A 19,892-nucleotide genomic window follows, 5' to 3' on the forward strand; every position below is an offset into this window, starting at 1 on the left:
AATATAATAAAGTGTCATTGTGACTGTGACACTTTTATGTAGAGATAGCTTCACAAATCTAATGTAAAACATCAGACTGAACAGAAAAGGGCGTCCGGAGAGAAATGGCCAGCTTCTGAGAAGTCTGTTGATTTATTCACTCAGGAAAAGGCTGGAGCTTCTTTACCAGGACTCACTGCGTGAAGGCGGAGGGGCATGGAGGACTGCTGAGAGGCTACTGAAGCTGTTGTTTGACGAGACGGACGGTTATCCAAGCGTGACGGACTGCGGGACAAATAACCTCTGGACTTTGTGCTGGTGACCTGCTGTCTGTACACTTCAGCAGTCCCTGCATTTCCCTTTATTTATTATTACTTTCTATGAATGATTTCCTCTACTCTGGATTATTATTATTGCAGTTTCCACAGTATTTATGCTGCTGTGTATTAAGTCATGTATGACCTTTCCTCTAGGATTAATAAAGTCATCTATTTATGTATGTAGTCATGTTGAATATTAGTCACAGGCTGTGTCCCAAACTGCACACTAAACAATCACTGGTATAGAGTGTAAAAGCAGTGTGTGGTTTGGATGCAAGCAGCAGGTAACTAACAGCCACATAGATACCACAGCTCCTAATGTCACGTGAAGAAGTCGAAGTGTCTTTTCTTAATAAAATGTTCAGAGTCCCACTCATTCATTCCTCACTCCAGAGAGCACAGTTCTTCCACTGCTCCACAGCTCAATGCTGGGGGGGCTTTATACCCCTCTAGTCCACGCCTGGCATTAGGCAGCATGGAGCCGATAGGTTCATGATCTGCAGCAGAGAGTCCTATTCTATTGGCAGTACTTCTCCACAGGGACCAGACAAGCTGTGTGTGTGCATTTGCATGTGTGTCAGCAATGGGTGCAACTTATAGTAGTTGAAAGCATTCATTAGAAGGGGTGTCCACAAACATTTGGACACAGTGTAACTGTGATATGAGCATTTCTATAATTTTATTTCTCCCCAGTTTTTATTCCCACAATTAAAACCACCGTGACTCACCGTGAGTCTCTGGAACAGGAGTCTGTGTTCATCACGCAGTAAAGCACAGTGTGTGAAGTTGGTAAAGCCGACTGTTTATTGATGGAGATCTTGATCGGTTTTGAGCAGATGGAAAAAATCAGTTTCACAGAGACCCTTAAAGGACATTCAGGTTCACAACTATATAAATACGACTCTTTACACGGAGCGCTCACAGCTTCAGGTTAGCAGCGAAGTCCTCTCCCTTCTTGATGGAGCCTTTCAGTTCACCCATCGCTTCAGCAACCAGCTTCTCCTCAAATGGTGAGAGCACCCCCAGGCCGAGGTTCTTCTCAATGCCGTTTTTCTGAAATACACATTTAACAAAACCAATGACTTGGTTTGCATATTTATTTTTTCTGAAAATGACTCAGAAATACAAATTGAATATTAGAATATTCACCATATAAATACAACAAACCCCAATACATCAAACAGGAATCCAAATGCAACAATATAACTATATATAATGTAATAGAATAATATAATTAAATACCAAGGGAGTTAAAATACACTGCCGAGTTCTAACACATCAGTCTGAAGGAAGGGATTTCATTGTTTTTTTTTGTATTATTTATTGTAATATATTGTGTATATACACAGTGTAACATACCCCCAGCAGCAGTGGTGTGGAGAAGTATTTACACTCCGTCTCCTCTGATCTGACGAACGCACACTCCACTACACCCTCCTTTCCATTCATGGCGTCGAGGAGGGAGAAGGTGAACCTGGCTCCGGCGTAGGCCATCGACAGGGTGGCAGAACCTAGACACAGACACAGACACAGACACACCCTGAGTGAGCAAAACTGAACCTGAAAAGACCCGCCGCCAAGCTCATAATCAATCCCTGGGATATCCATGCTAGCAAAATGTTTAAACCTCCAGGAGTTGATCAAGCTTAGGGTGAAGTTTCCGGTCATGTGGAGTAGGGTGGTGTTGGGTGGGGTACGTCAGCACCAACACATGCCCCTGTACCCACTGTGGGAACAGAACAGTAACTCTCAGATGAATTTGTTGAGTTTAGGAACTGACCTGCTCCTGCCTTGGCCTTCACCACCTCTGTCCCTGCCTCCTGAATCCTGCCGGTCAGAGCGGAGAGCTGGTCTGCAGGGAAGTCCACTTTAGGAGTGCACTACAGAGCGAGGGAGAGAACGACGAAGTGAGCGAGTCAGACTTCAAATACCTGGGTAAATGTACTGCACTGAATCACACAAACAAGTGTAGATCTGTGGGCTGGTGGGCTTTCTGACCATACCTGTGAAATCAGAGGGATGATGGTCTTTCCAGCGTGACCTCCGACAACTGGCACGTTAACCCGAGCGGGGTCAAGACCCTGAAAACACAATTAACAAATTAGATTATTAATATATTAATTTTCATGCTTTTCATTTTCGTACTTTTTCGTTTGCTAACAGCACCCCCTTGTGGATAAACCTTCAGCCGGCTGAATGAGAGGGAGTGAGGCACTGTAGCTTCTACTCACTTTAAGCTCAGCGACGAACGCGTTGGCTCTGACGATGTCCAGTGTTGTAACTCCGAACACTCTGTTGGGGTTGTAGACGCCATGCTTCTTCATCATCTCTGAGGTGATGGGGACGGTGGAGTTCACCTACACGCACACAAACACACACAATCAATACAACAGGAGCAAACTGTCATTACCCACAATTCTTCATTAATTTTTATTATTGTGTACAGTAAAAAGGCTCTTATTATTATTATTATTAGCTGTGAGTGGGTCTGAGTGTATGACCTTTATTACTACTGCTATCAGGATCATTACTCAGTATTATTAAGAGCTCAATGAGTTATTGTTTTATTAATCTGCATATTTGTACTATTAAAGGCTCTTACGGGGTTAGCGATGATGCAGATCATGGCTTCAGGGCAAGCTCGGGCACAGGCGTCGGACAGCGTGGCCACGATGGTGGCATTGGTGTTAAACAGGTCATCACGGGTCATCCCTGAGAACAGGAAACAGTTCTGGTTAGAACCAAAACAGCGGCGACAGACTGACTTCCTCTCAGGTTTAACAGTCTGCACTCAACCAGGATTAAGACCATCTTAGACCTGAACCAACACACCAAGCCTGACTGCAGGAGAACGGCGGTACAGGACCCCTCAGAGATGGCCCAGGAAGTAAAAACCCTCTCTGGGCCGGATTCTTTTTTACTAAACTTTACTGAATTTTCCGTCTTCATCAACAGGTTTATTATTTGAGAACCAGAGACTTCCCAACCCACCAGGTTTCCTCGGGACACCAGCAGGAATCACCACGACATCACAGCCTTTTAGTGCAGCGCCCAGCTGGTCAGGACCGATGTAACCTGGAGACAGTGAGCACATGCGTTAACATCTGGACAAGTCCAGTTATAGCTGCCACATCACCTGTAGATGTAGTGTATACAGTATTAGCTCATTTCAGCTCAGTCAGCTGTCCATCATTATTCAAAGACTTTTTGATGACATCACTGAGCATCAGCAGGCCAAATAATATTAACCAATGAGATCATGCCTCCCACCACCCATCTGTCAGAGAAAAATCTGAAAAATCCCCCCCTAATACATAGCCTGATTGAACATCTGTATGGGTGTGGATATGTGTCTAAGGGGTACCTGTGACCTTGGCTCTGGTCTCAATGTGGCCGAGGTCGGCAGCGACGCCAGGTGTGTGGGCGATATCGTACAGAGAGAGTTCGCTGACCAGTGGGCTGTTCTTCAGCAGGAGGGAGAGTGGCTGACCAATACCACCGGCCGCCCCCAACACCGCCACCTTTGCATTATTCTACACACACACACACACACACACACACACACACACACACACACACACACACACACAAGATAAAGAGACTATAAAAGTCACCCCAGCGCCGCACTGCACAACCTACTGCAACAGTTGTAAACCTGTGTCCCAATAATCATTCAATTATGATTCTTTAGGAATCATTTCATCCTGATTATATTCTGAAATAATATTCTGGTTCAATTCTGAACCACATAAAACTGAACAGCAGTGAAATACAAAACATTCAATATTTACAAACATTTTTTTTTTGGAAAAAATAAATAAATAAAATAAAAAGCAAAACAAACAAAAACCCAATGATTGTAAATTATTGATTCAGACACTTCAACGCTGACACAGCTGGACCTTAACCTCTGCATTACTCTGCAGACAGAGATTAATAACAGCTCTGAAATCACACCCTTCATTTATGATACAAGAGGAATCATAAACCAGCCCAGCCCCTCACTAAGCAACCCTACAGCCTCAAATCTCATAACGATTCAATCAGATTACAGCTCATTCAAAAAAAGATTCACTTCATTTCATGCAAATATGATTTCTAAATACCTGTTTCGATAATTCAGAATTTGACTCTGGACACCCATGGTTCAATTACAGAAAAAAACCCAAAGAACGTTAATTTGATTCAATAATCATTCTTTAGAAAATGAATGAATCATTAGCTTAAATAACAACTGTTCAGAAAATGATTCTTTAATGAACGACCTAATGAATCACATCCAAATTAATTTGCAACTTTTCTGAAAATGAATGAACGTATCATGATTTGACTCAGTCACGGTTCTTTAGATGTTTCTAAATGACTCACTGAATCCTGAGTCAATTCAAATACAGTTGTTCAGAGAACAGTACTAAAGTTACCCCGGGCGCAGGAATGGGACGGAGGCGGGACCTGCGGCGCCTGAGGGAGTAAACGTTTGTCTAACCTGAGACTCGCTCTTCACTCTGAGAACTGGGAGCTAAACTGTTCAGGCTAAAATCCAGTGACACAGAAGGTCAGGGCGTATTTTTGGACGTGACCTTTAGACCTTTAGAGAGCGGCTCTGAGCCCATGAGGATTTCAAATTCCTGTTAAGACTAACAGAGGAAGCGCAGGCCGCGTTAAACAGCAGAAACACACACAGACGTTCCAGATCTGGAGCCGTGTGCTGCTGTAAGCTGATCTGAGGAGCTCGAGGAGCTCGGTGCTGAACGTAGGTCTGCTCAGGTCAGTGACGAGGGTCACACAGCAGCACCACAGAAACAGCCTGCGGGAAACAGCCTCTACTAAAATGCAGGCATTTACTAAACAGTTCATATTAAAGATCCCATATAACCTAGAAAACTGATATGTAAACGAGCTCTGTTCTGATTGGCTAAGCCAGGTGGGCCACACAGGCGGGGCCAAACTGCTGGATGTTGAGTGGGCATGGCTAAATGGCTATAAACTGAATGGCTGAGCAGCCCGCTGTGGGCCGAGTGGGCGGGGCGGGGCAGGGACTTAGCGCACCACAGTAAGCCAAGTGGGCGGGGCAGGCAGGGTCTGAGCACCACACTGTAGGCCAAGTGGGCGGGGCGAGGGCTGAGCACCCTGCTGTAGATCGAGTGGGCGGACCGTGTGGGCGGGGCTGCCATGCCTGGACATTGACATTTTTACACTCTTAAATTGGGTTCTTTAACGGTTCTTGAGCACAGGCAGGGACCCTATAAGGAACCATGTCTACCCCAAGAACCATCTGAATGCTTATATGGTTCTTCAGATAGCACCAGTGTTCCACTACTGATACACCAAAGAACCCATGCATTTGTCATTGGGTCATAAAGAGGTCACATTAGATAAAAGGGTTCTACATAACATCACATAAAAGGGTTCCGCGACGACTCCTTATCAGCACTATATAGAACCCTTTTTGCTTAGTGTGTACAGGAAGTGTTCATATTTGCACTAGAAACAGAACCACGTATATTACACTCTTACAGACCAGCAGCAAGGTCATGTAGGACAACACCCAAGAGCATCCAGGAGCATCAGCGGGGAGTGATGATCGAGCTCCATCCAAGCTGGACTGGCAGAACTAGCTTATCATCCACCATCACTACCTGACCTCACCTTGACTGCATGCAATCAAATCCTGCTCACAACAATGTTCCAGCATTATGCGTAGAGGTTTTCTAGATGAGAAGAGGGTGTAACTGCAAAGAATGGGGCTTAAAGTAGTGTTAATATATTTAATTAAGAAGAGGAGGACTTTTGGGGAGGTTGAGGTTTGCTTCCTACAGGAACTGTCCGTTCCACCTTAAATGCTGCAGCAGCCTGAGGCGCCAGAATGTAACTGCTGCAGCATTTAAGGTGGAACGGACAGTTCCAAAAAGACGTATTTTGAGCTTGAAATATACTGGATATATGGATAAACACACCCCAGCAGGGCGTGAATAAACCCCAACCATCACCTAAAAGGCTGATTACAGCCAGAGAGACATCCAGATAGAGTGACATATACAAACAACAGAGAGAGAGAGAGAGAGAGACAGAGAGAGAGAGAGACAGAGAGAGAGAGAGAGAGAGACAGAGAGAGAGAGAGACAGAGAGAGAGAGAGAGAGAGATGAACGCAGCACCACTAATAACGGAATACACTTAACCATAATCAACTAGCAGCTAATTAACCTATAAAAGGAATCTCAGCAGACAGCTAGCTTCAGCTAACTACTGCTAGCTAGCATTAGCCGGCACGCACGGCTGCCAGAGCGCCGCAAACTCACCTGTGAGGAGGTGGACAGACACCTGGCGAGGCTGCCCGCAGGTCTGGCGATTCTGGAGAACATGCTGCTTGACGTTTGGAGGGTTTTCTCCTAAAACTGACAGAAAGTGGGTGAGTGTGAGAGAGTGAACGCGATCCCCTCACTGTGACTCCAACGTCCTCTACCGAGAGACAGCACAGCGGCGACACCTAACCTTATTACCGACACACGGCGTCTCTGATTGGTGAAAGGGCGAGCATGCCGGTGTTCCGATTGGTCGGCAGAGCGGTCCGTCAGGATTTCTCTCGCGTCATTGTCCCGCCTTCGTCCGGGTCTTGTGTGATTGGCCGCTTGCGAGGGGAGCCGCCTACGCAGGGTCGCGCAGAGAGACTGTCCCAATAAGCGCGCGAGTGCACTACAGTCAGCCAGGAGACTTCAAGAGAGGCTGCGCTCCAATAAGCGCGCTAGTACTCAAACTAGCAGAGTGTTTAAATTAGAACGCTAAGCTACTGTGTAGAATTTGGCTTGTGTGTAGAATTCTATGTATTCTAGATTGAGTAGAATTTGACTTCTTGTGTTCTAGAATGTTTAGCTACTGTATAGAATTAAAGTGGTTAGCTAGTCGGTAGAAATAGAGAGGTTAGCTACTGTGTAGAATTAGAACAGTTAGCTACTGTGTAGAATTAGAACAGTTAGCTACTGTGTAGAATTAGAACTGTTAGCTACTGTGTAGAGTTAGAACAGTTAGCTACTGTGTAGAATTAGAACTGTTAGCTACTGTGTAGAATTAGAACAGTTAGCTACTGTGTAGAGTTAGAGCTGTTAGCTACTGTGTAGAATTAGAACTGTTAGCTACTGTGTAGAATTAGAACAGTTAGCTACTGTGTAGAATTAGAACTGTTAGCTACTGTGTAGAGTTAGAACAGTTAGCTACTGTGTAGAATTAGAACTGTTAGCTACTGTGTAGAATTAGAACAGTTAGCTACTGTGTAGAATTAGAGCTGTTAGCTACTGTGTAGAATTAGAGCTGTTAGCTACTGTGTAGAGTTAGAACAGTTAGCTACTGTGTAGAATTAGAACTGTTAGCTACTGTGTAGAGTTAGAACAGTTAGCTACTGTGTAGAATTAGAACAGTTAGCTACTGTGTAGAATTAGAGCTGTTAGCTACTGTGTAGAGTTAGAGCTGTTAGCTACTGTGTAGAATTAGAGCTGTTAGCTACTGTGTAGAATTAGAACAGTTAGCTACTGTGTAGAATTAGAGCTGTTAGCTACTGTGTAGAGTTAGAACAGTTAGCTACTGTGTAGAATTAGAACAGTTAGCTACTGTGTAGAATTAGAACTGTTAGCTACTGTGTAGAATTAGAACAGTTAGCTACTGTGTAGAATTAGAGCTGTTAGCTACTGTGTAGAGTTAGAGCTGTTAGCTACTGTGTAGAATTAGAGCTGTTAGCTACTGTGTAGAATTAGAACAGTTAGCTACTGTGTAGAATTAGAGCTGTTAGCTACTGTGTAGAGTTAGAACAGTTAGCTACTGTGTAGAATTAGAACAGTTAGCTACTGTGTAGAATTAGAACTGTTAGCTACTGTGTAGAATTAGAACTGTTAGCTACTGTGTAGAATTCTATGTATTCTAGATTGAGTAGAATTTGACTTCTTGTGTTCTTAGCTACTGTGTAGAATTTGACTTGTGTTCTAGAATGTTTAGCTACTGTATAGAATTAAAGTGGTTAGCTAGTCGGTAGAAATAGAGAGGTTAGCTACTGTGTAGAATTTGTGATCCAGAACAGTTCCAGAATTCTGCGTAGAATTGGAACAGTTAGCTACTGTGTAGAATTAGAGCTGATAGATCATCGCTCAGTAAACACTATTTATAGATTATCGATCAGTAAACAATATTTATTGATAATTGATCAGTAAGCACTTTTTATAGATTATCGATCAGTAAACAATATTTATTGATAATTGATCAGTAAGCACTTTATAGATTATCGATCAGTAAACAATATTTATTGATAATTGATCAGTAAACACTCTTTATAGATTAACGATCAGTAAACAATATTTATTGATAATTGATCAGAATTAGAGTGATTAGCTACTGTGTAGAATTAGAACAGTTAGCTACTGTGTAGAATTAGAACAGTTAGTTACTGTGTAGAATTAGAACAGTTAGCTACTGTGTAGAATTAGAGCTGTTAGCTACTGTGTAGAATTAGAGCAGTTATTTGAACTGTGTAGAATTAGAACAGTTATTTGAACTGTGTAGAATTAGAACAGTTAGCTACTGTGTAGAATTAGAGCTGTTAGCTACTGTGTAGAATTAGAGCAGTTATTTGAACTGTGTAGAATTAGAACAGTTAGCTACTGTGTAGAATTAGCTGTTAGCTACTGTGTAGAATTAGAACAGTTAGCTACTGTGTAGAATTAGAGTGATTAGCTACTGTGTAGAATTAGAGCTGTTAGCTACTGTGTAGAATTAGAGCAGTTATTTGAACTGTGTAGAATTAGAACAGTTAGCTACTGTGTAGAATTAGAGCTGTTAGCTACTGTGTAGAATTAGAGCAGTTATTTGAACTGTGTAGAATTAGAACAGTTAGCTACTGTGTAGAATTAGAGCTGTTAGCTACTGTGTAGAATTAGAACAGTTAGCTACTGTGTAGAATTAGAGCTGTTAGCTACTGTGTAGAATTAGAACAGTTAGCTACTGTGTAGAATTAGAGTGATTAGCTACTGTGTAGAATTAGAGCAGTTATTTGAACTGTGTATTCTTTGCTACTCTACTCTAATTCAGCCGGTGTTATAGAGTTAGAACTTTTAGCTGCTGTGTAGGATTGGACCTGTCTGAACCTGAGCCAGATAATCAATAATCTTTAAATGTAATTTATTAGTACATTCTTTATAGATCATCGATCAGTAAACACTATTTATAGATGATCGCTCAGTAAACACTATTTATTGATAATTGATCAGTAAACACTCTTTATAGATTATCGATCAGTAAACACTATAGATTATCGATCAGTAAACAATATTTATTGATAATTGATCAGTAAACACTCTTTATAGATTATCGATCAGTAAACAACATTTATTGATAATTGATCAGTAAACACTCTTTACAGATTATCGATCAGTAAACACTCTTTATAGATTATCGATCAGTAAACAATATTTATTGATAATTGATCAGTAAACACTCTTTATAGATTATCGATCAGTAAACACTCTTTATAGATTATCGATCAGTAAACAATATTTATTGATAATTGATCAGTAAACACTCTTTATAGATTATCGATCAGTAAACACTCTTTATAGATTATCGATCAGTAAACAATATTTATTGATAATTGATCAGTAAACACTCTTTATAGATTATCGATCAGTAAACAATATTCATAGATTATCGATCAGTAAACAATATTTATTGATAATTGATCAGTAAACACTCTTTATAGATTATCGATCAGTAAACAATATTTATTGATAATTGATCAGTAAACACTCTATAGATTATCGATCAGTAAACAATATTTATAGATTATCGATCAGTAAACAATATTTATTGATAATTGATCAGTAAACACTCTTTATAGATTATTGATCAGTAAACAATATTTATTGATAATTGATCAGTAAACACTCTTTATAGATTATCGATCAGTAAACACTCTTAATATAGTTAATCGATCAGTAAACACTATAGATTATCGATCAGTAAACAATATTTATTGATAATTGATCAGTAAACACTTTAAAGATTATCGATCAGTAAACAATATTTATTGATAATTGATCAGTAAACACTATTTATTGATAATTGATCAGTAAACACTCTATAGATTATCGATCAGTAAACAATATTTATTGATAATCGATCAGTAAACACTCTTTATAGATTATTGATCAGTAAACACTCTTTATAGATTATCGATCAGTAAACACTCTTAATATAGTTAATCGATCAGTAAACACTCTATAGATAATCGATCAGTAAACAATATTTATTGATAATCGATCAGTAAACAATATTTATTGATAATTGATCAGTAAACACTCTTTATAGATTATCGATCAGTAAACAATATTTATTGATAATTGATCAGTAAACACTCTTTATAGATTATCGATCAGTAAACACTCTTTATAGATTATCGATCAGTAAACAATATTTATTGATAATTGATCAGTAAACACTCTTTATAGATTATCGATCAGTAAACAATATTCATAGATTATCGATCAGTAAACAATATTTATTGATAATTGATCAGTAAACACTCTTTATAGATTATCGATCAGTAAACAATATTTATAGATTATCGATCAGTAAACAATATTTATTGATAATTGATCAGTAAACACTCTTTATAGATTATCGATCAGTAAACACTCTTAATATAGTTAATCGATCAGTAAACACTATAGATTATCGATCAGTAAACAATATTTATTGATAATTGATCAGTAAACACTCTTTATAGATTATCGATCAGTAAACAATATTTATTGATAATTGATCAGTAAACACTCTTTATAGATTATCGATCAGTAAACAATATTTATAGATTATCGATCAGTAAACAATATTTATTGATAATTGATCAGTAAACACTCTTTATAGATTATCGATCAGTAAACACTCTTAATATAGTTAATCGATCAGTAAACACTATAGATTATCGATCAGTAAACAATATTTATTGATAATTGATCAGTAAACACTCTAGATTATCGATCAGTAAACAATATTTATTGATAATTGATCAGTAAACACTATTTATTGATAATTGATCAGTAAACACTCTATAGATTATCGATCAGTAAACAATATTTATTGATAATCGATCAGTAAACACTCTTTATAGATTATTGATCAGTAAACAATATTAATTGATAATCGATCAGTAAACACTCTTAATATAGTTAATCGATCAGTAAACACTCTATAGATAATCGATCAGTAAACAATATTTATTGATAATCGATCAGTAAACAATATTAATTGATAATCGATCAGTAAACACTCTTAATATAGTTAATCGATCAGTAAACAGGTTTGAATTTTCTGGCCAATAGTTTTGTTTCTGCTCTTTTATCCAACCGATTTTCACAACGCCATTTTGTGAACTCCCCGTTTTCTCCCTCAACCTGCAATGACCAATCAGCGCCCAGCATTCGTGCCAGACAGCCAATCAGAGGCGAGTCTCCACCCTGCGCTGGCTCCGTATTGGCGGGCTGCTGCAGGAATGTAAACTATTCAACATGGAGACGGCAGTAGATAAGCTGGAGGCTCTGGTAAGCTGCTTTCCCACCAAACCTTTAATCACATTTATTTTACGCACCAAACCATTAAACTGCAGCCTGAGGCTGGCGTTCAGCGGCTCCGGGGCCGGGGAAGGCGGCGGTGAGGCGCGGCGGGCGACAGCAAAACGGCGAAATGTTGAATTTTCGAGCTTCCCTGTGAGCCGAGGCGGCGCTAGCCTAGCCTGCCTGAGGAGAGCAGCGGGCGCGCGGACTGCTCGCCCTCGCCGCGCGGGCTAGGAGAATGCTCCGCGTGCTGCGGCTTATTCACAGGCCTGTGGGGAAAGAGTCGGTTCAGAAGAGCCGAGTGGAGCTCACGTTTCAGTGGTTCGGCGGCGGGCGGCGGGAGCTCAGAGCTGGTCTGTTTCTGAAGGGCCGGTCCACCTTAAATGATGCGGCAGGGACCCGCGGGCGCTCGTGCGGGCGGCGGAGTGTTCGCGCTGCAGCTTTTAAGGTGGACCGGGAGAAATACGAGGGAGAAGCCGACTTCAGCTTCCTTAAGGAGAAGTGAGTACGAGCAGCGCGCGTTCGCGACGGTGAGGCCTGAAACGCGCGTTCACGAGAAATGAAACCTTCTACAGGAGCGTGCGGTTCTCAGACTGACCCCCCAGTGCCCCCCAGTGCCCCCCAGTGCCCCTCAGTGCCCCTCAGGGATTACTGCTGCGGGCTCCCTTCATCAGGCCCGGCTGTGGCTCACCGACACGCACGCGCTCCATCTCTCGGTTCTGAAGGTGCTGTTCAGAGCTGGTGTAGAACCAACGGAAGGTTCTGCGGGTTCTGCTGCTGGTGGTGCTCCGAGCCAGCCGTAATTCCAGTGGAGAGACTTGGTGGGAGAGTGTTTCCACACACGGTTTTGGTGTCGGCGGCTCAAACATCCCCCGCCCCGTTCCCGCCTGGCATTAACGTGCGTCCTGGGGGGGTCTGGTACCGGTGTGAGTGGGGTACGGGGTCCGCGTTCCAGTCCGATCACTTAAACCACATTTGTAGGAGGTTCGAGACCAGAGACGCACATGAGCACGTTATTCTCGTAGCCTCCATCCGCCCCCAACAGCAAAGCCCCGCCCACATCAACCGGCACACACCACCAATCACCGCATCCGCACGGATGAAGGTGATGCTCAAGGCTGCTATTATTATTATTATTATTATTATTATAATACTGGCCTATTAATATGCGCCGTGCCCCTCCTCCAGCGGAACAGACGAGCGGTGTCTGATCACGAGTGCTCCCAGGACAGCTTCAGGTAATCGTTTGTGATCGGATCACCCGAACCCGAGCCGCGGGTTAGATGTGAAGGGGGCTGAGATTGTCTAACTTGAATTTTGACACAGTGTCGTAACCGGCGTACCGAAGAAGCCTGGTAGTTAACTCCGTAAACATGAGCAGCCGCTCGTTATAATGCACAGATCTGATTGGCTGAGTAGCGTCGCGTGACTTCAAGATGCTTACGATTGGCCAGTGGGCCGCTGAACCTGTACCGTAACGGCTAGAAGAGCCATGCGGAGTCCGCCTGGTCGTGACCTCTGCTCTCCGCTGTGCTGTGCTCTCAGGAGAGCGCTCCTCACCGCTGTGGGCTCGGACTAATGTCTGCTAATGGTCTCCAGAGGGCGCTGTGCTAGAACACAGCTGAAAACAAGGGATTGGAACTGGATCAGGCTTAAAATGTGTGAATCGATTTGAGACTTCTCTATTTTCATATAATCAAGCTTCACATTTTACTATTAAATGATATATTTGTTTTAGATCTGTGTGAATTTACAGTGTTCAGGCTCCACTGCTCGTAGTCGCTCATAACGTGCTTAACCTTGCACTTGTTCTTCTTGCAGGTTTTTACTCTAAACTGTGTCTCATGATTAGGGCCGCTTTCCCCCGGGAGCCGGCGGGCGGAGTAGCCGGACCCTGTTCTGTCTGTCCAGTGCCCCTTTTATGTTGTACTACTGGTAACCGTGTTATGAAAGCAGTGCAATGTTAAAAGGGCATTGGCCAGGTACTTTTCTCAAAGGTAGGCTCAGCAGTCAGGCGGGCCGGTCGGCGGATGCTGCTAACAGGCGCTCTGACTTCATTGCACTACTGTATTGGACAGCTAGCAGTGCAATAGTATTGTCAAAGCGTCTGAAAGCAGCGGAGCTCGAGGTCTGAAACTTCAGAGGCGCTCAGGTCACAGACCTGCTCGCCGAACGTAACCTGTACCTTCTGTTTAAGGGTGTGACGAGCTTAATACAGCATCGCAGAACCGAAACGCACATTTACCGTACAGAAACGTAAAACTGCGGAGTTTGCTGTTTGTCATGTAGTCATCGTGCTTTAAACATTTTCAAAGTCATTATTGTTTAAACTCAATCATAAGAAAAATACATTATTAAAAATAATAACTATAATGTGCGCAAATATATAAGCTGATAGATGTGGGTGGTGTTGTGTAAGCGCACCGGCTTGGCCAGCAGGTGGAGCCAGTGAGCACTTCGGAACAGTGACTCGTCAGACACACACAGACGCTCGGATAGCCAATCAAAACGCAGCTGACTGAATCCTCAACTGAGTTTAGGCGCTCTGTCTAGGCATGGGCGGAGCCTGTGAGGCTGCGGCTGCGTCCCAAACCACACACTACAGAGCTAACAGTATGTAAAGCTGTGCAGCACCATCAGCAGCAGCTCCAGTGTGTCGTCTGCGTGTAGTCTGGAAATGAAGCAGAATTTGAGTGAATGAATGAATCTGTGTTAATTACCGCACCCCGAATCGCCTCCGATCCACATAGATGTCGCATAGCAGCTGAAAGTGTCGTTACACCCCTAGATTGTTTATATTTGTGTGCGTTTTGGAGAAGCTGTGTCTGCTCCTAATTCCTGGGACCCTATCAGTATTGTCTCTGCTGTCCACTGTGTTCGGAGTAGTGCAATATTGCTTATAGGGTTTCAGGCTTTAGGTTTCCCCTCGTCCTCTGTGTTCCTGTGAGACTGTACATCATGTCTGTATGGTTTTCAACCTCTCTTTATCTCTCAGAATTAAGCAGGCTGTTTCTGTTACTGCACCTTTAAGACTAAGAGATATGGAAATGAGCTCTGCACAGATGCGCTGTGCCTGACCAGGCTGAAGCGGGAGTGGGCGGGGCAACAGTAATGACTCGAGCTTTTTTGAAGCGTTAGCCGTGTTTATGCTCCAGCTCTCACTCTTATGTTAGAAACGGTGAACATGGTGAGTTTTCCAGTAAGAAATGGGTTCCTTTAAGATCTTGTGTATAGGGATGTTCCTTACTCTGGACCTGGACTAAGCCTAATAGTGTCTATACCGTTTCACTAGTGATGTGTTTTCCTTCATCTCCCGCTGTATTGATCATTGGTTGTTGTGTTGTAGTTCCAGAAGGCGGAGGCTGATATAGAGTATGTGGAAAAGCGGCTGAAATTTGACTTCATGACCAACGCTCGAGAAAACGGAGCTGTGGAGGTGAGTCGAAACTGACGAAGTCCACACCTGGCCTGAACGTGGCCTTAATCTCTTTGGTCTCTGAGAACGTAGAGGAGTTTCCACCTGCCGTCCCCATCAGAGTGAAGTAACCACTGTTCCGAATGATTTCCCACCCGGTCATGCTTGTGTGTGTCCCGCCTGCATTTCAGGGAAACCCGGTTCAGCTCCTGGAGAACCTGGCTGCAATTAAGGCACGTCATGCCACTCTGTGCACGCAGGTGGAGGAGATCGCGGCCGAACAGAAGCGCTCCATGGACTCGATCAGAGCTCACCTGGACACCACGGTGAAGCTGGTGGAGGAGCTGCAGAGCACGGCTGACATCCAGGTACGTTCACCTGCTTCAGAGATTAGCTGGCTTTATGGTAGAATAAATGTTGGAGGTGGTCCTGATCCAATCCAGTGGGTGAATGGTCACTTTAAAAAAAAAAAAAAGTCGCTACCAAACTACAAAACATGCTTTTAATTACGAATTAACGAGCGGCTCAAACTGACGACTGTGGAGAACAGGGACAGCTCAGCGTCTCTCCACTGTGAAGCCACCACAGGCCTCTGCACTGAAGCTCAATGAAGGTGGTCTGAGACACTGAGGATTGGTCTGGGAAAGGGGGCAGGTCTACCAAATGAGTAGAGTTTGGACAGTTTGGGCTTCATGGACAGCCAAGGCATCCATGTGTTCCACAGTCACTGGTGCAAACATAGAGATCAGAGTGCATCGGTATCTGAAATCGGATCGGGACCCTGGGTCAGGACCTCCCTAGCTTGGTTTAAAGTGTGTGAATGCCTGTCCAGCTCGGACTCTGACTGGGTGTTTATGCTGTTTCAGGTTCCTCCCCTCAGTGAAGCAGAACAGGAGGCGAGAGAGGCTCTCTGCTCGTCGGTGGCCGCCCTCTCTGTAGAGGTCTGACCCAGCTGACCTCAGCTTCTGCGTTAAAGCTGTCTTATGTCCGTACGGAGCTGTGTGTGTGTGTGTGTGTGTGTGTGTGTGTTTACTGTAGGCTGTGATAATGTACATTATTATGGCTGTGATTGATCCAGTGTTCTGCTTTCACAGTAAAGTTCAACCCCCCAGCAAACAGTGCAGGATAGTGCAGGATATGGGCTCTTTAATATTGGCAGGTAGTAAAAGGCCATCATCATCATCTTCATCTTCAAAGGAGAAGGAAAGTCGCTCTCATCATAATTTGCTTCCAAATTTGCAGCTCATTACCGTGACCATTAAAGAAGTGTCTGACACTGTTGACCGTTCAGACGACTGAGGAATATAGAGCTTATATTAGAAAGATGGCTGAACCTGTGAACAGAGCCTTCACATCAGATAGAAGAGCCACTTAATAATCAGCCTTGTGTTTAGATGCTTTTGGAAACCCAGCCCAGATGATGTGGGTGGAGCTGATATGTAAATTAGACGGCTGTGTGATGTTTGAGCAGCAGTACTGCAGAGTAACGTTGTATAACTATGATGTGTTTGTTTCTGTAGGTGCCGCCGGCTGAACCTGCTGCCCGGGAGGAGTCGAGCTGTAAGTGTGGGGGGGGCTTTAATGGGAGATTAGGAGTTAAATCATTGATCTACAGAACTGTCCAGACAAAACTCCAGTTAAGATGCTGCAAGTGTGACATACTTTTGTCCATTTTATAGATAAATATTTCCATAACAAAAAATGTAACAATTATTTTTAATTAATATTAAAAACTGATTAATTTAGAAAATGCTTGTTAATGTCAATAGCTCTCGCGGTGGCCTGATCATAACATAAATAAACCAAAAACAGAGAAATGATGAGCTGGTATGAAGAATTAACATCCTGGGCCCAGTTTCCTAAATGCATCTGCGTGTTAAAATCACGTTGTAGAATAATTTCAGTAATTAACAGAAAGTGTGCTCGGGTTGGTAGTGTCACGTTGAGGAGTGGTGGCGTGACCTGCTGTAGTACAGTATAAACACTATGCAGTCATTTCAGAGAGTAGAGAGAACCTCCTAATCAGCTGTTCTGTGTCCACCAGCACACCGGCAGTGTGAGGAAGTGACGGACGCAGAGTTTGATGCTGTTCCACGAAGCGTCCGAGGAAACCTCAAGCTGAGTGACCTCAACACGCTCTACAGGCAGCTAACGGAGCACTTCTCATCAGAAAAGAACAGGTGGGCCCACAGACAACAACGCCACGTATCGCCCAGAGACGCTCCTATTAACCTTCTCTAGGGGTGTAGCGGTTCACAGGTCGCGTGGTTTGGATCTCACGGTTCAGTAGGAGTGTTGGTGTGGTCACCACAGGCTTCCAGACTCTCTAATCTCCGGTCACTGTTCTTTCAGAGCGGCGCTGAGTTTACAGAAGATGAAGAAACTGAACATGAAAGTGAGCGACGCTGCGGTTAAAACTCTACAGCACCTCTCGCTCATCGAGACGGACAAGAAGGGCAGCGTGTCTCTGTGCTCCGGAGACTGAACGGAACCGCCAGAGACCCAAAACAGACTGTGCAGCTTCACAACTTCCACAGCACTCTTACAAGCCACCGTCTCATTCCAGCTGTCCAACTGTCCCCTTCCTTAAAGGAGGAGCTCCATCAGTTAGTACAAGTGTTTCTACCAGTTAATGAAGGTCAGAAGCTTTAAACCAGCTTCTGTTCACTGTTGGCCGCGTTAGCCGGCTGGGTGGAGCGCGAGTAGGTGGGTGGTGATGCAGGTGTCTGAGTTCGGATCACCTGTACAGAGAGGAAAGCCAGGGTTCTCTCGGTGTCCATTATACAGATTATTTATTTAATGATGCTGCGATTCAGTGAAACATCAGCAGGGGTGGGTGTGTGGGGGGATTTTGAAGCTAGGGCTGGGTAATATGACCGAATCATGATGAAGGACATCAGAGTGTGTACTGAGGCCTGTTTAACTGGATTCAGCTAAACAGAGAAAATCCTTTGTTCTTTGTTTTGATTGTATTTATAAGCTGATTTTTATTATTTTCTGTACTTTCCAGTTCATCAGAATAAGTTAGTGTAATGAAATGTCATATTGCCCAGCCTTAACTGGAACCCCCTTGAGCTCTCGCAGTTTGGGTATTATCACTATGATGATGGTCTGTGAAAGGCTATTTTTATACAGATTATTTTTAATTAGAACATCACTTCTTCTGGGTAAGTGAAATCATCCTAAATCAACCCCCAGAATCCTGTTTGGGGAAATTAAGCAGATTCATTTTCCTTGTTTTAAAAAGCTGGGTAAAACTACAGTGAAAAATGTCTACAAATGAGTTTCAGAAAGAGAAGCGTTCTCCATGCGTTTACTGGAGGATCTTATGAGCTGAGCTGTTTGGCAATGTGTGAGCGACACTGTGGGCATTTGGGGGAAAGTTTGTTTGCAAAGTTGGGGTCAGATTTCAGATGATGATCAGAAAGAAGAAGGGACAGATTCTGACCATACAGCACTGGGTGACGTTTGGGTGTTCGTTGTTTGTATCTGTTTAATTAAAGCATCGTCAAACACAAGAGGGAAAAGACTCTGCCTCCGTCTCTCACAAAGCAGAAACACCATTAAAACAAGCGTCAGCGCAAACAGCAAACAGTCCGACTCAACCGACCTCAGCCTGAACAGAGTCTCTCAAACGGAGATAAAAACAAGAAACACCATAAAACTGATCCATCATATCTATTAATCCTAAAATTCATTTTTTAAAAATTCAGATCTGGGACTACAAGGTGCTAAAAAGATGAGAGGGGAGGAGCAGGGTCTGTTTGGGTCATTAAACTAAAGAATAAGACTACTGTAAAACTTCCCAACTACAAGATCAGCCATACCCACGCCCTCACTGCTGACAGACGCATGAAAAAGAGGAATTCCACCAAAGTTTCAGTCTCTGTATAACCCAGTGTTTATGATGAGCTCAGCTGGAGAAGAGAGGGGGGAGGGGGGGTCTCAACTAATCCAGTTCTCTTTAGGGACTACTTTCTGTAGCTGCACTACACCCTGCAGCATGTATCCCTCCACCATTTTAATGATCTGATTTTAAAAGCAGGTTCTAGAGCCGAACTCTTCTCAGAACTTTCTGTGAGGAGCTTCTTTACTGAATATGAAAGTGGTGGAATTCCCTTTTAATATCTGACTTCTAAAATCAGTCAGTTAAATGTTTATTATCAGTGTTTAATAAATGTCCTACATGAGGGCGAAAGTGTTTCTGTACTGTTATCTAGAACGCTGAAGGATTAATCAGTGAAGGTGGAATAATACAGAACACATTAAATATTAAGCAGGATTCCTTCACGTAACTGTAGCACCAACCTTTCTTAAAGCTTTCTTGGAAATGTGGGACGTTTACCTGCCTGTAATCTCTCTAACAGGAGCGAGTTTAAAAGCAGCAGGACTGAGAGCGCCACATCTGCACCCTGAGCTTACTGGATTCAGAGGTGTGAATAAAACACACCACGGGAAATGAACTGAATAAGTGAGTAAACTGATCAACTGTGTTGGAGTAATTAATATTGATAAAACTGATCATTTAATATCTTACTCCGGTAGAAGCGAGGTACACACTGGAGTCCTGTAAACTCAGTGCTGTATGT

General features: G+C 43.1%; 2 protein-coding genes across 2 annotated transcripts; one reads left to right on the plus strand and one right to left on the minus strand.

Moving 5' to 3' along the window:
- Nucleotides 1-1,080: 1,080 nt before the first annotated feature.
- On the minus strand, nucleotides 1,081-6,784 carry mdh2 (malate dehydrogenase 2, NAD (mitochondrial)). Its single transcript, XM_072658404.1, has 9 exons — nucleotides 6,600-6,784; nucleotides 3,664-3,832; nucleotides 3,291-3,374; nucleotides 2,902-3,011; nucleotides 2,531-2,656; nucleotides 2,303-2,380; nucleotides 2,080-2,179; nucleotides 1,659-1,810; nucleotides 1,081-1,352 (listed from the first exon to the last, which is right to left on the minus strand). Exons 1-9 carry the CDS (start codon nucleotides 6,660-6,662, stop codon nucleotides 1,218-1,220), a joined length of 1,017 nt encoding a protein of 338 aa, XP_072514505.1. The 5' UTR covers nucleotides 6,663-6,784; the 3' UTR covers nucleotides 1,081-1,217.
- A 5,013-nt stretch (nucleotides 6,785-11,797) lies between these two features.
- On the plus strand, nucleotides 11,798-18,830 carry ska2 (spindle and kinetochore associated complex subunit 2). The gene is made up of 7 exons (XM_072659184.1): nucleotides 11,798-11,876; nucleotides 15,235-15,324; nucleotides 15,495-15,671; nucleotides 16,170-16,244; nucleotides 16,824-16,863; nucleotides 17,348-17,483; nucleotides 17,656-18,830. The coding sequence occupies exons 1-7, from the start codon at nucleotides 11,844-11,846 to the stop codon at nucleotides 17,786-17,788; spliced, it is 684 nt and encodes a 227-aa protein (XP_072515285.1). The 5' UTR covers nucleotides 11,798-11,843; the 3' UTR covers nucleotides 17,789-18,830.
- Nucleotides 18,831-19,892: the final 1,062 nt, after the last annotated feature.

This window comes from Salminus brasiliensis, chromosome 16 (genome assembly GCF_030463535.1).
Source record: "Salminus brasiliensis chromosome 16, fSalBra1.hap2, whole genome shotgun sequence".
Classification (NCBI taxonomy): Eukaryota; Metazoa; Chordata; class Actinopteri; order Characiformes; family Bryconidae; genus Salminus; species Salminus brasiliensis.